Below are 23576 nucleotides of genomic sequence, written 5' to 3' on the forward strand. Positions count from 1 at the left end.
TGGAGGCAGGGTCACGCATTTCCCCCTGACACTCAGGGAGGTTCAGGGAAAAATATTTGCAGCTCCAGGGAGGCTCATGACCTGTCAAACCTCAGCCACCCCCTGACTCTGATAAATAAAGTACAGTCCCTAACTGATTAAAATTTTATGAGTTACGATAAATTAAACAAATATACATTTTCTTATCACACGAGACCCGTTTGAAAAGACACCAACAATATTCAAACAGCCTAATCTTTTTTCCTATTCCAAACTTTACGGGTTATTTTACTTAGTTTAGAAAAACTACAATTTTGAGGCAGCCTTATAAATCTTTAAAGATTTTCTGCAGGTAGCTGCTTAACATAAACAGTTTGAAACACAGCTATGCTCTACGGAAATGTTTCCAAGGAGAGAGAGGTGCCAGAATTTTGAAGGCTTTACGCCACTTCATTTACATTCAGAGCAACATAAATCATCAGCAGAGTTACAAAGTGCATGCTGTTATTCCAAAGGTGCTTGGATGGAAAGAGCGGTGCAGCTGCCAAGGACTTCCAGAGGTTCCAGGACCATCCCACAGAACATCAGAGTTGTGACTCCTGCGGTTCATAATGTATGGGGAACAGATGTCTGATATTAATTTGATTGGTGAAATGTTTGGCATCAAGTGCGATGAATTAACAAACACCTCCATTTCACTGGTGTTTAATTTGATATGTGCCACATTTCACCCCATGATTTATAAGATATGCACAATATTATTTAACCTCACTAATACCTTAATCATATTTAGAGCCCGAGCACTGAACACCATGAGGACCTTATTATTTTTATTTATGCGAACATATCACTTTTTTTTTAATAATTGTTTTCATTGGATTTTCTGTATACACATCCACCAAAAAAAGAAGATAAAAATAAAAAATAAAATATCTATACCCCAACCTAACATAACCCAGCATACACTCACGCTTTCACACACACACACACACACTCACACACAGGGCGAGTGGGATACGAATAATAGATAAAAAAAAAAAAAGATATACACATAAGAGGGAGTCTTCCTCAAGGACACATAGTTATATCGTCCATATTAGGAAAACACAAAAACAACAGAAATCAAATGCCAGTCAACGACAAAATGCAGGCCTAGGTGCAGTCAGTTTAAGTCAAGATATTTTAACAATTTTTCCCATTTTTGTTGGCCTTTTGTATTATTGAATCGCAGTTTCTCCAGATGTAATAATCTTTGAATAACTGCAGCCAGACCACCGTCGAAACATGGCCTGAACAGATGTTTAGATAATCTGTGTTTTTATTTCCCCATACAAAATCTAAAATAACTGATTCCAGCTTTGAAAAAAAAAAAATCCTCTGAACAACCAAAAGCAGTCTCTGTGGCAAGATTTGAAGAGAGATACAAAAATTTTGGACCAAAATGGTTGAATTAATGGCATTGACTCTGCAGATCATAGATAGGGGTAGGGTCCTCCAGTATTCTATGCTGTGTTTTAATTTATCCATACTCTCCAGAAAATTTAATTTAAACAAAAAGTTTGGGATTTTGTGGGATTTAAGTCCTAGATATGTGATGTAGTCCTGAACAGTCTTAACAGGGCTATTCTATCAGAAACAGCATTTATTTCCTCTCCACATTTTTGATAGCTAAAGGTGCTTAAAACAAACTTTGGAGAAAAAATCAGAACTGGATGAAGTTTGTTTGTCAGAAAGCAATTCCGATCTGATTTCCCAGTTTTTGACATCATCATCACTTCTAGTCATACAGGAGGTGTACAGGAAATACAGCACAACTGAAAGATGTAGTTAATTTTTTAAATTTTATTAATTTTGTCCAGTTAGTTTCCAAATTGATATTATGTGTCGGGGAAACCGGAGCATCCCGGAGAAAAACCCTTTCTAACATAGCGCTCAGACGTTCATTACAATGAACGTGGGCTGGTGGTTCCTCTGCAGCCTCTGGGGCAACAGCTACCCTTCCCAGGACTTTTTTTATTAATCCAGGATTTTACCCTCTGCTGCACTGGCTTTGTTGCCTTCTGAAGGAGCAGTTGAGTGTGTCTAAGATCATTTCTCAAACTGTAATTCTCCTTCTCTAATTTACGGACCTTGTCGACATAAACTTGTGTCACAATGAGATTTTTGTCAAACAGATCTTGGTAATATTTAACATCCCTGAGGCCACTCTTGTTGGCCTTTTGGTAAGAGCTGAGCTTTCTCTCAGCACAAGCAATCTTCTCTCGCAGCTCAGCCTCAAGGTCCAGATCCAACTTCACTTCACTAGGCCTGTAATTGTGAAGGTAGCGTCTGCAAAGCGCAATGTACTTGGATTTTAATGACTTAAAATCTGACATTGAAGAGCTGCATTCCTCCAGATCTGTCTTGAAACGGTGCTGAGTGGATTCCAGTTCGCGGATCTTTTTCTTCTGCTCAGCCACTTGTGATGTTAATTTCTTCTTTTGATCCAGCAGGCTTTTTTTTGTCATCTAGTAACTCCAGCAGCTCTGCGCCGGCTTTCTCTTGCCAAGGTTTCGACTCGCTCAATTCAGACTGTGTAGCCTTTAATGTCGACTGGAGATCTGCGTGGCTTGTTGTCAGATCATTCAGTGAAGCCTCAGCAGCAGCCTTACTGTCTCTTGCCAACAGCCAGTCTTTCACTAAATTTCGTCTGTCCTCTCTGAACTCAGCTATGACCTTTTCCTTCGTCTCAATTATTGCGTCTTTTTCTTTGACAGCCTCCTTCAACTCAAGAACTTCCGCTTTCAATTCCTTTTGAGCATAGACAGTCCTCTTTAACTCCCAGTTTTGTTCCTTCAGCTTACTGAGTTCATCTTCAAACTTGATTTTTGCTGCTTTCAGTGCACTGGTAAAATACTGGCGTTGTTCTTGAAGCTTACCTTGTAGACTAGCCAGTTGTTCTTTGTATTCATTCATCTGAGTGACATAGCTATAATGAATTCCTGTCACCTCACCAGCGTGTGCCGCGGCATCTTTTCTTCTCTCTTCCGCGGCCTCTTTCTCCCACTTGGCCTGCACCTCAGCTAACTTCCCCTCCCAGTCCGCTCTCACTCTAAGGAGATCAGACTAATGCTCCTTCTTCAGTGCGGTGACACTGTCGTGGCTGTCGCTGAGCTTCTTTTCCAGTGCCTCTGTATCACAGCAGTGTTTTAATTGCCAATCCATGAGTTTTGAGGTGAGGTCCAAGGTTTCGTCAAAGTTTTTTCTTTTCAGCGTCACTTTATCTTGCCTAGGGTGCCAAATTGATCAAATTGGCCCTGTTGATTATTAAACATATTATTCCAGGAACCATTAGTTTACGGTTTCCTTGGGTTAGACAGCAAACAGCTACTGTAACACATCTAACCAGGACTGTACTGCACAGAGAGTGGGAAAGGTAAAGTCGAAGGATATTCCAGGTATTCTCTGTACTAAGGATGTCAGATTGGGCTAATTTTGTTCAGAAGGGCAGAAAAATGCAAAACGAATGAAACACAAGAGGCCTTTCATTTGGTCTGGTGCTCCACTGACTCAGTGAGACCTGACATCACAATGTATCAGTTCTCCTGGAGCCAGAGTAATCACCTGGTGGATTCTCATTGTTCCAGGTACTGCTGGTATCGGCTTTGGTATTTTGGGGTTAACAGGACAATTTGCTGTTAGCTCATTCACCTTTGACCGTGGTGAATCAGAATGCTTCTTTAAACGTGGGCACCTCTTTTTGTATTTTTCCTTCTTTTGTCTCTGTTTGTTCAGTTTTTCCATAAGCCTTTTTCAGCCTGGCATCCTTATCAAGTGAGGTCACATTATGTTTCACTGTACATATAGGTTGATTTGGGTTCTCTCCCTCCTCCCCTCCCTCTTATTTTCTAACTCTTTCTAAAATCAAACTGTCTAACAATCATTTTCTAACACTGTTAGGTGCTCATTGCTCTAACCTTGAAGATCCTGGCTGTGGGTCCTGCTCTGGGTTTAACATGGAACATGGATTACATTCAGCATGCATGTGGTAGAAGGGCAGCACAGTGGTGTGGTGGTTAGCACTGTCGCCTCACAGCAAGAGGGTTGCCGGCTCGATCCCGGGTGTGGGAGCCCTTCTGTGCGGAGTTTGCATGTTCTCCCCGTGTCAGCGTGGGTTCTCTCCGGGCACTCCGGCTTCCTCTCACAGTCCAAAGACATGCAGATTGGGGACTAGGTTAATTGATAACTCTAAATTGTCCGTAGGTGTGAATGTGAGTGTGAATGGTTGTTTGTCTCTATGTGTCAGCCCTGCGATAGTCTGGCGACCCGTCCAGGGTGTACCCTGCCTCTCGCCCGATGTAGCTGGGATAGGCTCCAGCCCCCCCGCGACCCTCAAGAGGATGAAGCGGTTAGAAGATGAATGAATGAATGCATGTGGTAGAAGAATGTTGATCAAATATAATAATGATTAATTTAAATAATTGCATAACCTACAACCAAAGTGTTAAAATCACAACCCTGTGACAATTTCACAATCCTGTTACAATCAAAAACATAACAGGGTTGAGTGTGACGGGGTTGTGATTTTTTTTTTCTCAAATTGGCCGCTGCTCTATACCAGAGGGAGAGCACATGGCATGCATGAGATTAAGAAATAGTATATTTTCTTGAGATAATAAAAACTTTTTTTCATAAGTAATAGTTTTCTATCTTTTTTTTTTTTCATGTAATGGTGTTGAGCTGTTTGACAACCACAATATCTCAAGATAAATGACCAAAATATAGTAAAAGAAGGTAGCTCTGTTGTGTGTGTGTGTGTGTGTGTGTGTGTGTGTGTGTGTGGGGTCATTTATGGGGTTACTGAGGTACAGAACTGAATAATGTGATTTTTATGAATAATCTTACTATGTCTTACTATATAATTACGAAAACTCTGTCAGTGTGTTCTCTACGTTTTTCTCCTCACTGACTTGGTCAATCCATGTGAAATTTGGTACAGTGGTAGAGGGTCATGGGAGGATGCCAATGAAGCAATATTACATCAATTGGCCAAAGGGGGGCGCTATAGCAACCGACTGAAATTGCAAACTTTGAATGGGCATATCTCATGCCCCGTATGTCATAGAGACATGAAACTTTGCACAGAGATGCCTCTCCTCATGAGGAACACATTTGCATCAAGAACCCATAACTTCCACTTATATAGATTTTCCACCATTTTGAATTTTTTGAAAAACACTTCAAATGGATCTCTTCCTAGGAAGTTTGAGCGATCTGCATGAAACTGGGTGAACATAATCTAGGGAGCAATATCTAAAGTTCCCTCTTGGCAAAAGTTGGAAAACTTCCTAAAACTGAGCTTCTATAAGGCAATGAATATTGCGGAGGGCGTGGCTCATCACATAAAGGTGTAGAACATCTCAAGGGTTTCACCCATCACCACGCAACTTTGTAGGCATATGACCACACATAATCTGAGGGGACCCCTCCATTATTGACCCCATCAAACAAAATGGGGGCGCTAGAGAGCTCATTTCTTATCTAGGCCCAACCACCATATGGATTTGTACTAAACTTGGTAGATATGTAGAACAGGACGCCTCAAGGTGACTGGAGAAATTTAACTCTAATTGGCAACTGGGTGGCGCTATAACAACAGAAAAATGCTTCAAAATGGCTAAAATGTGACCGATCGCTGTGGCTCCCCCTGTGGACCAATCTTTGTTTGTTTTATAATGTTTGGTATGACTAAGTCATGGTATGGTATGCTGTACATAATCACGGAAACTGTCAGTGTGTCATTCTGTCAGTCAGTCATTCTGTCTGTCCCACGTTTTTCTACTCACTGACGTGGTCAATCTATGTGAAACTGCACATAGGCATTGAGGACTGGCATAGGTAGAAGGTGACAAAGCTACCAATGGGTATGGACTAGTTATCAATTTATTTTGGAAAAAAAATCATTACCAGCAAAAAAGCATAAATCAATGTTTATGTTGATATCAAAATGTTCTTTTTTCTAGTTTTATTAGTAATATTCCAAGTACACTTTCATCAAAGGCCATGAGGGACATGACAAAATAGGTGGTGTCAACTGAAAATATATAATTTCTCATATAAAGATAAAATTTACTTGATGTGTTTTTTAAAGGAGACATTTCAATCTATATATAAACCTGTTGAAAATAGATTTTGGTGACCCAATAGATAAAATACACCTAAAAAGGTCCTAAATTGTACCATTTTCATGGAATGACTCAAATATCAAAATTATAATTAACTAGAGACAAAACTTTATTTTCTACTCCGCGTATATCATAATGTATACGTATATATGGTCTTGTACAAACTAACCCTGAGCGATGCCCACATTACAGTGCTCGGCCATAATGACATAATATAAATATAAAAATCTTTAACGGTATTAACACCAGCTGTTACCTCTTCCCAGGTTGTTCATTCACCTGTCGCTGTCACACCACCAGGCCTACTAACAGAAGAAAATATTTTTTCTCAGCTCCACTTCACTTAAAATAAATTCAATCTCAGCGTCAGCAAAGTTTTTCTTTTTCTCTTTCTTTGTTTGCGGCACGTTCGCAGGTCGACAGGAGATACCTTCCCAGAGTTACTATCACCTCCATATATGGTGGTCACTGGCTATTCATGGGTGGGGATGTATGCTAATTGCTGACTAGCAGGAGTGTGCTGTGGGTTTACGATTGATTGGCGTTCATGAACATACACACGCGCCTACAACATTATGACCTCCTTGACTGTCGCCTGGTTCGATTGTTGTCAGAAACTTTAGACTCCGCCCTCTAGTGCCATCTATTGGCTGTATTTATGCCATCATAAAGGATGCATAAAAGCATGAGGGGATTGAGGTGTACAATGTTTGAAAAGGACATACCTATTTTCATATACAAACGGAGTATAAATGAGCCTTAAGTCGTGTGCACAGTTGCAGGAATGCACAGCCACATCTACCAGGACCCCGCCAACACTACCTACATGTGTGGAGGTGCGGGGGCCCGTTCATTACTGCTTGTAGATTTAATATAGTTGTATATTTGAAACATGTGACTGAAGCACAGCAGATTCTCATAATTTTTAATAATACCTTCACATTCCAAAAGAGTGTGACAAACACTGAACATCACATCCACGTCTGTAGACGAAACACTGGACTTTAGATCATAATAATAATGACGACACATCACATGGTCCGACCACACATTCACACACTGCAAATGCCACAGTAAATTCCTGAAATAACATGAAAAGCAGGGTTGTAGTGGGATTTTAAATCCCCCACACCCAGATAAGATTATTTCTATTCACATGCATTTTCTACACAGCGTCTTCAGCTGAGGCCCCTTCAGGTTCACCTGAGGGGTTATCTGCTGTCCTCTGCTCTCCGTCACTTATGACAGCAGCATTTTGTTCTCCTCCACAAATATCGTCCCCGACAACTACAGTCTGAATATCAGGCTGTGATATATCCACCTCCGAAGTGTCTCTAGCCTCTGAAACTGGAGCCAAAATGGTCTGAGAGGCGGCAGCTTCCAGGACGGATGACGTAGAAACAGTTGGGATCTCTGAGACTGACGCCAACGTGCCAGAAACAGGAACTGAGAGAGTGGGTATGGAGAGAGAGGTGGAGGACGCCTCAGAGCACAGGGGGATCGTGTGAGCCATGGACACTGGTATGGAGAAGGGGACAGGGATGGCTGATCCGTCTAAGGAGATGACGCTGGCCCCTGTGCTGTCAGTGGTTACAATGGGCTGGAGCTGAGTCCCAGGTGGCATGTCAGTGTGGATGACCGTGATCCCGCCGAGGGCGCCGTGGCTGACCAGAGCAATGGCCCCATGACTGGTCCATTCAGATGGGAGAGTGACTGGCTCAGACGGCACCATGAAGGAGTCGGCGCTGGTTTTAACAGGACCGCCAGCAGTACCAGTTTCAGCAGCAGGAGCAGCACCACCACTTTTTCTAGCAGTGCTCTTTTTCTCTTTTGCTCCTGCTTTGTCCATCTTTCCCTTGGTGGGACTTTTAGATTTCTTATCTTCCACATTTCCTTCCAGCACCACTAGGTAGGTTTTCCAGGGAGCATCTGAGTCGTGAATCTGAATGTTGAAAGAGCTTGTTATTTTCACAGCAGTCTGATGGGTCAAAGTACTTTGAACACAACGTATCAGGTTATAAACATGCACATACTTTGCTCACGTCCAGCATACAAATGGTCATTTGGGAGGTCAAGTTTTCCTTTAATAACATTCTTTTTTTGATCATGGTTAAATAAATCCTGCCACAGTGTATTTCATCAACACTGTACCCTTACAACTGAAAAACACACCACAGTGAGATAAGTGCTGCTCACCATAGTGTGCCTGCGAAGGGTGGACTTGTCCGTAAAAGTGCGTCTACAAAGACCACACATGTAGGGCTTCTCTCCTGTGTGAATACGCTGGTGCCGCTGGAGGGCGTTGAGCTGGGTGAACTGCTTGTCACAGTCTTTACAGCTGTACGGACGCTCACCTAACAGTCAGCAGAGAGGAAACAACAAATAAAACACTGTGTGTAAACAGAGGAGGATGGTAAGGAAGGCCAGACCAACAAGAAACATGTTTTTCAGCCGGAATACATCAGCGATTTATACATTTACCTGTGTGTATCTTTAAATGCTGGTGAAGGGAGTTCCTCTGAGCGAAGCCTCGACCGCAGTCTTCACACTTGTATGGCTTGGACCCAGTGTGGATGTTTGAGTGGTGTCTCAGGTATTCTTTAGAGGCAAAGCTTTTCCCACAGGCCTCGCACATGAAGGGTTTCTCTCCTAACAGGAGAAAAAGAGCAATTTTTTTTTTTTACTTCTGGTCTGGTATGTGCAGACAGCGACAGGTAGCGACATGTACAGTTTCACATGGTGTGTGTTTGGGATACAGGTCATAGGAAATTGCAGATTAGTCAACTGAAACCATTAAGAAGAGCAATGTATTCAGACAGAGTTTTTGTGAATTTGATAGTACGATTGCTTTATTGAAAGTGCAGTAGATTGACCCTGTCAGAGAGTAGAAAAACATCGGACAGACAGAGTGACACACTGACAGTTTCCGTGATTATGTACAGCATACCATACCATGACTTAGTCATACCAACAACATTGGTCCACAGGGGGAGCCACAGCGATCGGTCGCATTTTAGCCATTTTGAAGCATTTTTCTGTTGTTATAGCGCCACCCAGTTGCCAATTAGTTAAATTTCTCCAGTCACCTTGAGGCGTCCTGTTCTACATATCTACCATGTTTAGTACAAATCCATATGGTGGTTGGGCCTAGATAAGAAATGAGCTCTCTAGCGCCCCCATTTTGTTTGATGGGGTCAATAATGGAGGGGTCCCCTCAGATTATGTGTGGTCATATGCCTACAAAGTTGCGTGGTGATGGGTGAAACCCTTGAGATGTTATACACCTTTATGTGATGAGCCACGCCCTCCGCAATATTCATTGCCTTATAGAAGCTCAGTTTTAGGAAGTTTTCCAACTTTTGCCAAGAGGGAACTTTAGATATTGGTCCCTAGATTATGTTCACCCAGTTTCATGCAGATCGCTCAAACTTCCTAGGAACAGATCCATTTGAAGTGTTTTTCAAAAAATTCAAAATGGTGGAAAATCTATATAAGCGGAAGTTATGGGTTCTTGAGGCAAATGTGTTCCTCATGAGGAGAGGCATCTCTGTGCAAAGTTTCATGTCTCTACGACATACGGGGCATGAGATATGCCCATTCAAAGTTTGCAATTTCAATCGGTTGCCATAGCGCCCCCCTTTGGCCAATTGATGTAATATTGCTTCATTGGCATCCTCCCATGACCCTCTACCACTGTGCCAAATTTCACATGGATTGACCAAGTCAGTGAGGAGAAAAACGTGGAACAGACACACACACACACACACACACACACACACACACACACACAGACACAGACACAGAGTTTTCGTCATTATATAATAAGATGATGTGGCTCTTACCTGTGTGTGACCGCTTATGATAGGCCAACATGTGCTTCTGTGTGAACCGGGCGTCACACTCGTCACATGCAAATGGCTTCTCTCCTGTGTGAGTCCTACACACAGTGAAACAAACACATTTAGCCCTCATTTATTTCCCACACATGAATGTCATTCATATATGTCCAGCTCTGTACCTGCGGTGCATCTTGAGGGCAGAGTTCTGAGTAAATCTGGCCCCACAGTCGCTGCACTCAAAGGGCTTTGCGCCGGTGTGTGTCCTCTCATGCAACAACAGCGCAGTTTTAGAGCTGAGCGCCTTTCCACAGGCGGGGCAGACGTGTCGCAGATTGTTGCGTTCATGCACCTGGGAAGCAGCGGGGATGTAAGACAGATAAATGTGACATATATTGCGCATCATGGAAGTAATACTGTAGATGACCTCTAGATACAGGAACCGTGGAACATCATCAGTTCTCACCTGTCTTTGATGGCGGACGACATCCTTCTTTCGTTTGAAGGTCTTTGCGCAGGAGTCACAGGCAAAAAGCCTCTCGTTACTGTGGACGTGCTTTTCGTGGATCTTGAGATTGCTGCGGTTAGCGAAGGTCTGCTGGCAGGTCTCACAGCGATAGATGACATCTGCTTTCACTCCATGGTACGTGCTGGCCAAGAGAGCAGTAACAGGTTACAGCCATATCAGAAATGTTCATCTGTCTGGTATCTTTATAAGATGGACCTATCATTATATCACTAGGAGAACTGGTGAACAAATGAATCCTTGTAATTATAACCTAAATCTAATGTATCCACTACAGTTCGAAGAAAACTGCGGACCAGCTTTTTGTTTGACACCTTTCAGTATTCAGGACCATATTGTTCAGTTGTTCCTGTCATATAGTGGAAGCTTTGCCAACGCCTACAAGATACCTATGGTATCAGTAAATTAAACCCAAGAACATTTATGTGTCCCACCTGATGTGCTTCAAGTAGCTTCTCTCATAGTGGAACGTCCGCTGGCACTTGTTACACTGGAACTGGGCCTTGGATGTTCTTTTTATTGTTTCCTTGGACTCAGCCCCTTCTTCTTCTTCTTCTTCTTCTTCTTCCTCCTCCCCCTCCTCGTCCCCGTCCCCCTCCAGAGATAACAACAAGGGGTCTTCAAGATCAGTATTCTGCACATCCTCCTCACATTCCCAATCGTCTGCATCAGAGGCCGGCATTCCCAGTGATGATTCGTCTCCTCTCTCTGCCTGACTCTGTGGCTGAGCCTCGCCTTCAGTCCTGACCTCGTTCTCCTCTGTCTCCTCTGTGTCCTCATTTGTAACTTGGTTTACATTGTTGGGGTTAGCCGCTCTTTTAGTATTTATACGCTTCCGGAGGACTTTACGAGCAGCCAGCCTCAGTTTAAGGTTCCTCCCTTGTCTTTTTTCATCCTTCGCTGTGCTCTTTGCCTTTAATCTTTTTGGAATTGCCTCCTTCTCAGAGCTCTGTGGTGAGAGCCGTCGCTTCAGAAGTAAGCTTTTGGGCTGCTTCTTCTTTACCTTGGTCTGTTTTTCTTTCTTGGCACCGTGTATGTCACCTTTATCTCCTGATGTAGATGTTTTCTGTGTAGGTTTTTGTAGGATTCCAGCACTCATGGCCTCACCACAAACCTCAGACAGATCCTCGCAGTCCAAAAACTGAGCTGCTGCTTGAACATCACCAATCTTGTCTCTGACAACTTCAACTTTACCTGTGTACACAAATTCCAAAAACTTGGAGAAATCACTGGAGTGCATGTTGGAGAGCAACACTTTGTCTCGGGTAGCATCCTGAGAGAGAAGGATCTTCCTGAAGTAGCCACTGGATGCTGCGAGCATCAGCTGGTGGGCCTGAAACTCCTGCACGTCTCCCTGGTAGTCCACCTGCACGGTGACGTCGCTCAGCTGTCCCTGCAGCCTCAGCTGATGCAGAGAAGCCAGGATGTTTTCATGGTGGGACTTAGAGGTGAGCTGCACCACTTTGACCCCCATGATTCATTTGTGCTGCTGAGAAAAAAAACAAAAAGGAGGAATGGTGAATTGTAATGCTTATAAATACAACCCATTCCACAAAAGTTGTAAATAAAAACAGAATTCAATATTTTGCAAATCATTTCAGCCTATATTGAATACAGAACAAAGACAAGATGTTAATGTTCAAACTGATTAACTTTACACTCATGCTGAATTTGATACCTGCAACATGCTCCAAAAAAGTCGGAGAAGCGGCTTGTTTACCACTAAGAACCCTCAGCAAGCATCTGGGAACTGAGGACACTAATTGTTTAAGTTATAAAACAAGTGGGCCTCCAAAACCTTCTTGACTAAAGTCTAAAGTCTGTGTAGAGGAATGGGCTAAAACCCCATCTGAATACTGAGAGATTATTGTCTTCATACAGCATACAACAAAGGCTTCTCCAATTATTCAATAAATTTCAATTAGCCTGTTCAATACTCTGTCATTTCACTTTATCGCTCATAATCTTTATGCCTCCGCGCCAGTGTAAGCGATGGCCGGAGGCATTATGTCATCAGCTGACAGTCTGTCCCACTCTCATGAAATAGGATGCATGATAATATCGGCACATAATCCGTATTGACCACTTTTGGCTTTAAAATAAACCTGAATCACCCAACATGCTTTTTTTTAAATTTTGCACAATGAATGAATATTACATATATATGTTATTTCATGTCTCCATCTGCTGGTGGGCCATCATGATAAGAGCATGCATGTATAATATGATGTTAATTCTGCCATAGAAGAGACTCGATGATCACTAAAATTAGGTGGGGATAAAAATGTATATATTGATATTGGTTATTGGCCAAATGAGCGATTATATATTGGCAAAAAAATCCAATATCGCGCATTGTGTCTAATAGGATAAAATGATGAAATGCTGACATTTTATTTCCAAGGTCAAAGGTCAGCTTCACTATGACATCATTATGTTCTGCAGAAACACTTTTCTGGCCATTATTCAACACTGTATATGAACAGAAGGGGAGACATATGGGCAGACACTGAATTGGTGACACTTGTGTGCCCATTTTCTGTGCTGCTGGGTTGAAGACATGTGTGTAGCATCTCTGTTTCCACAGGCATAGATGTAAACTGTAAGTGCAACTCCACTGCTTCACGGAGCCATACAACCACATGGCTGTGATTCTAGTTATTGACTGAAATGGTCCAATTTCTCTATCGGTGTAATTCACTGAGCCAATGTCTGACCTAAATTTCATGTGAATAGCTGCATTGAAAATATGGTTGCAACGGTATTCTGGTTTCAAGGTATACCATGATATTGAAATTGATGGTTATCGTACTGTGTACAGTTGCTAATATCTACAATATTATTTGCCAGATGAAAGTCTAGTCACCGAAATGTTGCAGCATTGCAAAGTATTCCTTTGTCCTTTCTACAGTATTGGAAAAAAAGCAACTGAACAGAAAATCTCAACTTTATTATTTTCAAAAGGGAGACTATTTTTTTTTACACATACAAACACTGACAATGGCTTCAAGTTTCAAATATAGTAATACAACGTGTGTTAAACCAAAAATAACCCTTGCATTTAAATTCCTTTAATGGCCATCCTAATGAATAATAACTCTATAATACCATGATACCGTGAAAGGTTGCTTCACCTCACTGTATGTCAAAAGGACATGCAAATCAATGGCACATTTTGATCATATGTGCATTTTATTTAGCTCATATGTAACGTTCAGGGCTCTAAAAGTAGCCCCAGTGTTCATGATAAATGAAAGCCACAATGACAAGAGGCTCCAGTTTGTGGCTTTCATGTATCACCGCTACTGAGGCTACTTTCAGAGCCGTGAACGTCGCATATGAGCTTGATAATATCTGACAGGGGGTCAGCTGCCTTGCTCAAATGCACAAAAAGCAGCTAATATTTAGCTACATGTTTCTCGGGTTAATTAAAATAGCTAACATCTCTGACACCAGGTGAAACACCTACATCTTCAGTCTCTGACACCTGACTGCCATGACAACACTCTGACTGCGGTGTGATACCTTTGAGCCTTGATAACATCCAGTGCTAATAAATGCTAACATTAGCATCACAGACACAACGGTAAACAAGCTAGGTGAGCTAACGTTAGCGGTAAACACCAAACAAACTGCATTATTATAAGATAAATCAAATGTAACCCACAGCACAGAGAACGCCGTGTGAGTGAGCGTGTGGCGGCAGCTCACTACACAACAACACGGAGCAAGCTTTCTTACCGTAAGGTCGGTAAAATGGCAGCCCTTCACAAATGCTCTCCTCAGCCGAAGGTATTTCCTGTAGAAATCGCTCCCGAAAACAGCACTCGTCTTTTACCGACATCCGGTGCCGAGGCGGCTGATTCCGGATCAGTTCTTCTTCTATGGTTGTGTTAAAGCTTGAGTAAGCGACTACAAGCGCTGGTCCTGGATCAGTTTAGCAGGTTTATTGACTATAAGCGCAATAATGCCTGAAAAATAGCGCCTCTGACTTTTGTTTGAATATGTATTTATCAGGAACAAATATTTGCTCTTTCTTAACGAGATATAAATTATATTTTTAATCTTTTTGATTAGTTTAATTTAATTCTTTGACTTGTGCTTTTCCAAATGGATTAATTCACTTTACAAAGGCCATTTAAAATTATAGTGAGATTAATATAAACCAGGCTTTACATATGTTTTAGTTTGTGTCTCACAACTCCTTTTTGAGTGGTCCCAATTCCAAACGCTTTTAATTTTGTCAAGGGAGAGGGAGGTAAATTATATTGAATATTGTATTTTTATAAACATATTCCCTCTGTACCCTCATGTATTTTTAATGTATGTTGTGGAGATCTATCTATCTATCTATCTATCTAGTTTATATATAGGCATAATTGAACTCTTCAAAGAAAGAATAAAACTGTAACTAGAGACAAGTTTTTCTGGAGGTCTAAAATTGAGCCCACAATTGGAAATGGGCTATTGTAACTCAAATAAGACTAAAGAAGAACATCTTAAAATTGTTTATGAAATATTCGCTAATAATTATAAATTATAAAAGATTTTAGGCGGATCTGAATCTTGTGTGGAGCCTCTAATTCTATTTCTTTAACCTTAGGGATACTATCTGTTATTAAGTTTATTTCCTTTATTAATCCCCCTGAGGGGAAATTCAATGTTTTCACTCTTGCTTGTCAATTACACACAGATCTGAAAGACACACACATGCACAAACAGGACCTATACATGCACAAAGTGGAGAGATGTAAGAGTGAGGGGCTGCCCTTGGTGAGGTGCCCTGAGCAGTTGGGGGATTCAGTGCCTTGCTCAAGTGCACCAGTCCACGCTCCATATTTTTGGTCCAGACAGGGACTCAAACCTGCGACCCTCCGGTTCCCAACCCAAGTCCCAGTGGACTGAGCTACTGCCGCCCTTAGGGACTGTTCTTTACTTATGAGATGAAGGGGGTGGCCAGGGATGTTCTACTACATCGGGTCCGATTTTGCACTTTGGAAGCCAGCATGCTTTTCTGGCTATCCTGACCCACAATCCTCTGTGCAGCGGACAATACGTCACATCAGCTGATAGTCACTTGTCAGAAGTCGCAATGATGGATGACAGCACATTCAAGTGAGTAATGATCAGTGGAATAGTAATAATAGGAACAGTGATTGTTTAAGTGAACAAAATAATCAGAAATATCACAAACAACCAAAGGACATAACTATGGACATATCAGTGACAGAGAACTGCAGATTAATTTCACTGTCAAAAATACAATATGTTCGAATCTACAGTCTGTGCAGTCAGAACCTTAAAGTTAAACTACTCACATTGCAAAGTAACAACAGTAGATCTCTGCAGGTTGATCTCCGTCTCTGGCGAACTCAGTAAGTGGCGTTTGTTTATCTCCAAGGTATGGTTATAAAAGCAAGAAGGTCAAAGTTCAGGGTGTGATGTTATGAGGAAGTAGTGAGTCCTGAATGTGTGCATACTGCATGCAACAGTACGTACTTTTTTTTAAGGGCAGCTGCAGTGCCTACTAAAAGTAAAAAGAAAATGTATGCGATTCTGAACGCACCCATGTTTTTTTGGGGGGGCCTCCCTGAGTGACTTGGGGAAAATGCATGACCCTCCCTCCACTGTAAACCAGTTATTAGATTTTACAAACGTACCTTTTGATGTTTGAAAGTTTAAAGCTGAAGATGAAATTCTTCTTTTTTTCACTCTTGTCATACATGCTAGTTGTTGTTTTTTTAAAATAAGAAGCAGAATATAATGAGTTTGATGAAATATCACTGTTTAAAGCTCAGATTTTGTAATTGTTTTTCTGATGGAAGCATCCATTGCACAAAATGTGTCAACAGACTGCTGGAAATTTGAACATCCAACAATATTGTCTGTCCTTGCATTTTCTGGCTGTGATAAATGGTGTAGTGTTTGCAACTTTTAAAGACAACATGTCTGTCAACCCACCAGTAGGTTTTGGGGGTCAGAGGGTACGCAATAAATAAATAAATAAATACAAAAGACAGCCATTTAAAGTTGTATATCCCTCCCTAAGCTAAAAAAACCCCCCACAACTTCCTCCCCTAAATTATTTGATACGCCTCACCCTTTTGCACCACCCACTCCAACCTCATAAGTAATGAACACTCCCTAACAGATTTACAGATTTAAAGTTTAACAATATTTTATTTCAACATTAACAAGAATATTAATGGCTGTTGAATGTGCTGCATCTGTTATTGCTTCTTTCTACCTAGCAAACATTTAACATGGTGCAGGTATACAGCGAACGCAGCATTTTTTTTTTACTAAAGTAATAACATTGTCATAACTCAAACACTTTTAACTCAACTGTTTCTTTGTGCATTACTACTTCTTCGCCACACCGGGGCGCCATTACACAGAGGACATAACATGATATAAGCAGCCAGTGTTGCAATAACAAGGAGACAAGTCTGCATCTTCAGCAGCCACATTTTCATTTTCTTTTACATTATCAGTTCCCACACAGACTCGTTTTATTGTGGTATAGTCTTACAGGGCAGACTTTAGTCTTTAGGTATGAAAGTAGCTGCTTGAAAAGTAGTTGTGTAGATGCATTGTGTGTTTGTTGTTGTAGTTGTATGAGAGTGATTCCAGAAACAACAGAATGTAGGCCAACACGCTGAAGGATTTAAACTAATTCATTTACATTCAGAGCAACATAAATCATCTCCAGAGTTGCACAAAGCATGCTGTCATTCCAAAGGTGTATGGAAAGCTACTTGAGGATTCACTGGGGTGCTGTTCTGCAGCTGCCAAGGTTTTTTCTTCTTCCAGAGGAAATCCATATACCTTACATTTGTCTTAATGAATTCTGCAAGCTAGCAATCTGCTCTGTTCCGGTGACTCATGCTGCTCGCTGGACCAAAGCTGTGCAGACTTCAGCTCTGACCTGGAACACTGTGTTCGCCTGGCTTTTATTACATTACTGCTCTGCCACACACATACCCCATACTATATTTTAAAGACTACACTTTCCATACAGCTGCTCCTCCCTGGTTCATCTTTATATTGAAGTCACACATCTGCAGGAGTGATGATCTGTAACAGCATTCTCATGGGGATCAGAAAGTATTTGCATAGATATTAATATGGTGTGAAGTAATTCTGTGAAAATAAGCCCAGAGTTTGATGGAATACTGAATTACTATGTGCAAATTAATGAGACAAGTCATACAAATTAATTCTCATTGTATTACCATCAGTACAACTTTTGACGTGACTGAGATTAGAGGAAGTAAAACACTATTCACTTTGGGCACAGTCGTGCAAAAGTGTTTCTTATCTGACGTATCAAATGAAAAGTACTCTGCATGCATGGGAGGATTTTAAGACAAAGAGTGGGCGCAGGCGTGCAACAGGCCCCACCACCTACATCAGAAATGAGATGCACAGACTTTGTGGGGGTTTAGCCTCTTTTTGTTGTTGTTTTACATCTCTTTGTAGTCATTACACATCTCTCTGCGATTCTGTATATCTTAGTGGCAATCTAAAGTCTCTTTGTAGTTGTTTTGTGTCTCTTTGTAGTCATTTGCGACTCTGTAGTTGTTCTGTGTTTCTTTGTCATCATTTTGCATCTTTTTGCGGTTATTCTGCATTTCTTTGTAGTTGCTTTGCATCTCTTTATACTCATTTGTGTCTCTTTTTAGTTGTTTTGTGTGTCTTTGTGGTCACTTGGCATTTCCGTGTAGTTGTTGTTTGTCACTTTGTAGTAATTTTGCATATCTTTATGGGCATTGTGTCTCTTTGTAGTTGTTTTGTGTGTCTTTGTAGTCATTTTGCATGTTTTTGTAGTCTTTTGTGTGTCTTTGTAGTTGTCTTCTCTCTCTTTGTAGTAATTTTGTGTCTCTTTGTTGCTGTTTTGTGTCTTTGTGATCATTTTGTGTCTCTTTGTTGTTGTTTTGCATCTCTTTGTACTCATTACACATCTTTCTATTCAGTATATCTTAGTGGCAATCTAAAGTCTCTTTGTAGTTGTTTTGTGTCTCTTTGTAGTAAGGTTGTGTTGCTTTGTAGTCATTTGCGACTCTGTAGTCATGTGTTTCTTTGTCATCATTTTGCATCTCTGCGGTTATTCTGCATTTCTTTGTACTTGCTTTGCATCTCTTTGTACTCATTTGTGTCTCATTGTAGTTGTTTTGTGTGTCTTTGTAGTCCCTTGGCATTTTTTGTAGTTGTTTTCTGTCACTTTGTAGTCATTTTGCATATCTTTATGGGCATTGTGTGTCTCTTTGTAGTTGTTTTGTGTGTCTTTGTAGTCTTTTGTGTCTCTTTGTGATCATTTTGTCTCTTTGTAGCTGTCTTCTCTCTCTTTGTAGTCATTTTGTGTCTCTTAGTTGCTGTTTTGTGTTTTGTTGTGGTCATTTTGTGTCTCTTTGTCGTTGTTTTGCATCTCTTTGTGTTCATTTTTGTCTCTTTGTGGTCATTTTGTGTCTTTGTCGTTGTTTTGTGTGCCTTTGTAGTCACTTGGCATTTCTTTGCAGTTGTTTTCCGTGTCTTTGTAGTGATTTTGCAGATCTTTATAGTTCTGTGTTTCTTTGTAACCATTTTGCGTCTCTTTATGGACTTTGTGTGTCTCTTTGTAGTTGTTTTGTGTGTCTCTGTTTCTGTTTTGTGTTTCATTGTGGTTATTTTGCATCTCTTTGTAGTTGTTTTCTGTCTCTTTGTACTCATTTTCGTCTGTTGTGGTCATTTTTTGTCTCTCATTGTGGTTGTCTTGTTTCTTTGTAGTCATTTTATATCTCTGTGGTTGCTTTGCATCTCTTTGTATCATTTGTGCCTCTTTGTAGCCATTTTGTGTCTCTCTGTGGTTGTTTTTCCTCGTTAAGTAGTGATATTGCATCTCATTGCACTCAGTTCTGTCTCTCTGTAAGTGTTTTGTGTCTCTTTGTGGTAATTTTGTGTCTTTGTCGTTGTTTTATGACTCTTTGTAGTTGCTTTGTATATCATTGTACTTAATTTGTGTATTCTCTTTGTTGATATTTTGTGTCTGTGGTTGTCTTTCCTCTTTTAGAAGTCATTTTATAGCTCTTTATTGTTGCTTTGCATCTCTTTGTATCATTTTCTGTCTCTTTGTGGTTATTTTGAGTCTCTCTGTAGTTGCTTCAAATCTTTTTGTACTTATTTTTTGTCTCTTTGTAGTTGTTTTGTGGCTCTTCAGCTGACACTTTAGGCCCCATGGCTTGTGCCCAGTAGGCCCGTTCAGTAATCCATCCATGTCTGCATGCTGTAGAAAAGCTGGATGTTCATAGAAGCTGCAGTTATGACCAGCTGGGTCACATTTTCATTTTCCTTGTGCCGCATATTGTAATGTGACATATATAAAAAGTTCAGTGTGGTCAGGCTCTGAGTAATGTCGATGGCAAATATTAAACCCAAGCTGTGGTTTGTGATGCTGTCACAGGATGCTTTGTCAGAATGAAGATGTGGCACAGAAACAGGCTTGAGGTTTCCACATGTCATCACTGGCTGACATGTGTAATCAAGGGGATGAACATATACTGCATCACTGAAATAACAAAAGGTCACACAGTCATTTCAGAAACATGCCATTTTAATCTACTTTCGGCAGTGATACTGGTTGACTTTTCAAATAACTCTGGGGCATTTAATGTTATTCGAAAGTGCAGAGTACAGCTGGAGAGAGCGGATGCCTAGGGTTCAGAAGTTGCCAGTTCATTGCATGTTTTAGCCAGCTGCACTGCCGTTCTGTCCAGTAACATATGAAATTCCTGCAGATGCATCATCACGTTGTCAGTGAAGACGACGAGGTGCAAATGCTCGCTGAAAGGTGATGGGCTCAGCAAACAAAACACTCTGCTGCCGACGTTGGCTCGTGTTTGCTCCTCTCTGGGTAGACTCCTCCACACGACCAAAAATATCCGCGCTGACGTTCCACGGCTCACAAACAACATGACAAAATGTGCACTGTGTGAGAGAAAAAAGTCAAACTCGAAGCCAAGGCCGGTTTTAATTTGAGGCTACAAAGCACACGCACACTGTAAAGAAAAACACAGTAGAATTCAGGAGTTCGGTGGTGATGGTTGTGTCCGGGCTCGGTTTGTGTGCTGGAGTCGTGCAAACACTTTAATTTGGATGCAGCAAGGGAAGGTCAGTCAGTCAGTGTCCTTGCAAGACCTCTCTTCAGCTCCTTAACAGGGCTGACTCATAATCCCAGCAGATGAACTGAACCAGTGATGGTAAACAGTCAAACATTACAGTACATGGAAGTGCAGACAGTGCCGGTCCAAGAATAACCGCAGCATTCTCTTTGTGCTTGCCCGTAGAACCACACAGCTGATGCCAGACCAATCAGAAACCAGTCCAACTCAGTATTCTGTGGTGTCTTTCTCTTCCCCTCCAGTCAGTGAACTTGGTTAACAGAAAACATCTTTCATGATTTATTTTTTCATGCTCTTAACTTTGAACAGACATCAGTGCTTTCTCTTTTTTTCAATCAGCGGCGTGTTCCTGCTCTGACACATGACACATGTTATGTAGATTTGCAGAGTGTTTTTAGTTGTTTTAGTTAATGAACATGAATCTCCACCCTTGTTTACGTAAGGTAGAAATTGGGCAGGAGTCAAATATTATACATGTTTGTGCAGTCTTGTCAAGGCCAAAGATGCTTTGCCAGGATACACAAGGCGGTCCAGAACCGTCTCTGGTAGTCTCTCGTAACGCTTCAGCCTAACTTCTTTCCCCCCTCTCCTTTCCTTTTTTCACTGGCTCGACGCCACACCACATTCAGCCAGTCCAGAAAATCACTGGAACCCCTAAAACCTCAGCAACATCAGGACATAAAAAACAATGATTCACAAAAATTGCAGAAGACTCTTAGAGCCACAATGTGGAGATGTGCTTCTTCTTGGCTGATGAGAAATTACAGTATCGTGCAGAGGGACACACAGGACCAAATGCGATTATAGGCAGGCAAAAAAGATATAAAATTTGTAGCCACACTAGCAGCAGCGCTCTATACAGCATGGTCTTGCATTGCCAAATCTATCTCCACATGGCTGCACCAGGGTGCAGAAGGGTCTTGCTGAAACCATATTAATTCCACACAAAGAGAAAAATGCTCTGGGTTGTTTGTATTTCTCTGAAACAATCACAGCCGTCTTGGGTGGTGCTAACCCCAGGATGCACTGATGGTGCCCTTGCAAAATAGTGTTGGGAGGAAACTTGTTTTGGTGGAACATTTGCACGTGGCGAGGCGAGCTCTGGCAGTAAAATGGCTAAATCCTTGCAAAAGAAAATGCCACATAAAACATAGCTTGCTAGCTCAGACATTCTTGTCTCACACACAGTGCTAAAACAAAGCGTGGACTAGCTATGCGAGAATAATTTCACACAGTTTCAGGAATTCTGAAAACTGTTACACGCAAATAGAGAATGGGGAAGGGCACTACCGACATCCTATATCCATTACTGCTGGTCTCTTGCAGGGTTACAAAGGGGTCAAGGAAAGACAGGGCCGCAGCGTCTTTTCCCTATCCCTGCTGCTAACCCACTCTTCCTCCTATGTGTCCCTCAGGCTCTTCCACCTCTTTCTGCATACCTTCTCCACATGTAAACACTAGGTAGTTTGCTGCATGTGAAGGCAGTTATGCTAACTGGGGTAGTGCTAACTTGCTAGTACAACCGATAGCTGGAACCAAGTAACAGACAAATGTTTTTACCAGATAAACCAACCTCCTCAGTCAATTTCCTCCAAGCGAGCTCATTTTTATTCCTGTTTCTATAAAAGTAGGACGTGATGTCAAAAGCTCCGGGTAGCCACAGACCGACACCATCAGTGTCTCCTCCATTTTTCAGTGAATTACCTTCCACCAGTACGTTCTCAGCTCCATACGTCCCTGGAGGATCTCAATGCTGATTGGCTATTGCCGCACAAATCGGTTGAGATTTTTCAGCTCTCACAAATAAGCGTATGCACTACTCGCGTCATTCACGCCACTTAAAGCTGGATTTCTGCATTGAATCAATGTCGTACCTATTGCATAGGCTCTGCATTGAAGTAGAGCGTGCGCCGTACCCTGCGCCATAGCCTGATGTGCACCTTCCCAGAAATGTAACTACACCTTGCGGCAGTACCGGATCCTGATATGGACCGAATGGGCATTTGATACCCTGACTCCTCCTCTAGTGCCATCATCAGGTTAAAATTTAGCCATACTTTGGTTTATGACCAAGTAGACCTACTTGCAAAACTAGTTAGCAAATGTTAGCAAGCTAAACAAGGTGAGCTGAGCTGGAGTTGGAGGTCCTCCCTCAGGAAACTTTGAGCATCAAACACTTAATTTCCTGCATTCTGGTTAATATTTATGGAACTTTTTATGCATTGCCTGCATCAGTTTAAGGTGGAAATGTGTTTACTTTAGACAAAATAAGTTACCTGCTACCTTCATGTTTTTGTTGGGGGGACAAATGCACATGTTGTTAATACTTAGGGGGACTTGTCCCCTGCTTCTGTACCTATGATGCTGTGACACATGGGCAAGACTGCCGCCAAGCAGCCAAGCAGCTTCAGACCAGTATTTTCAACAACATGTCACGCCATTTTCAGCAGTGTTTGTGGCGAAGACAAGCGGGTATTTTTAAGGTGACACTGGCACATTTTCAGCCATGTTTGTTTTGACAAAACCAGGTATTTTAAGCCAAAACACGATCTCTTCCTAACCATAACAAGAGTTTTTTTGTGCCTAAACCTAACCACATGTTAACCACAGCATCATCACAACATACAATTGAAAACTGAAATGTAAAGTTTCAACAGATCTGCTTCATATGAAACTGAACGTATCCGTGGTTTGCAGAAATGTACAATGCCAACATTTACTCTGGCGATTCTTTGAGAACATGTTGGCGTGTGAACATTTGCACAGCCTCACAGAGCAGCCTAGCACGGCTGTAGACTCTTCCTCTTCCCCGGAACTTCACTTCACTGCAGTGTACTGCAACAAACAACGTCACCTACATGAAATGAATACAGTGCGAAAATAACCTGAGAATGCTATCTGTCCTCTCCCCCTC

General features: G+C 41.6%; 1 protein-coding gene across 3 annotated transcripts; it reads right to left on the reverse strand.

Annotated features, from left to right (window-relative positions):
- Positions 1 to 7054: 7054 nt before the first annotated feature.
- On the reverse strand, positions 7055 to 14317 carry gzf1 (GDNF-inducible zinc finger protein 1). 3 transcript variants are annotated; one of them, XM_049590781.1, is made up of 8 exons: positions 14247 to 14317; positions 10940 to 11994; positions 10446 to 10629; positions 10162 to 10331; positions 9986 to 10080; positions 8625 to 8792; positions 8340 to 8497; positions 7055 to 8085 (listed from the first exon to the last, which is right to left on the reverse strand). In XM_049590781.1, exons 2-8 carry the CDS (start codon positions 11977 to 11979, stop codon positions 7309 to 7311), a joined length of 2592 nt encoding a protein of 863 aa, XP_049446738.1. In that variant the 5' UTR covers positions 11980 to 11994; positions 14247 to 14317; the 3' UTR covers positions 7055 to 7308. The 3 variants fall into 3 exon arrangements, with proteins under 3 accessions (XP_049446738.1, XP_049446741.1, XP_049446739.1); XM_049590784.1 differs by having other exon boundaries at positions 10940 to 11991; positions 14247 to 14285; XM_049590782.1 differs by lacking the exon at positions 14247 to 14317 and adding an exon at positions 14173 to 14226.
- Between the last annotated feature and the right edge of the window lie 9259 nt (positions 14318 to 23576).

The sequence above is a fragment of the Epinephelus fuscoguttatus genome, linkage group LG11 (genome assembly GCF_011397635.1).
Source record: "Epinephelus fuscoguttatus linkage group LG11, E.fuscoguttatus.final_Chr_v1".
NCBI classification, from domain to species: domain Eukaryota; kingdom Metazoa; phylum Chordata; class Actinopteri; order Perciformes; family Serranidae; genus Epinephelus; species Epinephelus fuscoguttatus.

What these genes read in the sequence shown, in the direction of transcription:
- gzf1 (XM_049590781.1), bottom strand. Translation starts at nt 11,979, where the DNA reads ATGGGGGTCAAAGTGGTGCAGCTCACCTCTAAGTCCCACCATGAAAAC. An exon ending in TCGTCCGCCATCAAAGACAG is followed by an intron (nt 10,332 to 10,445) that starts GTGAGAACTGAT and finishes GCTGCTTCCCAG; the next exon opens with GTGCATGAACGCAACAATCT. An exon ending in GCATTTAAAGATACACACAG is followed by an intron (nt 8,498 to 8,624) that starts GTAAATGTATAA and finishes GCTGACTGTTAG; the next exon opens with GTGAGCGTCCGTACAGCTGT.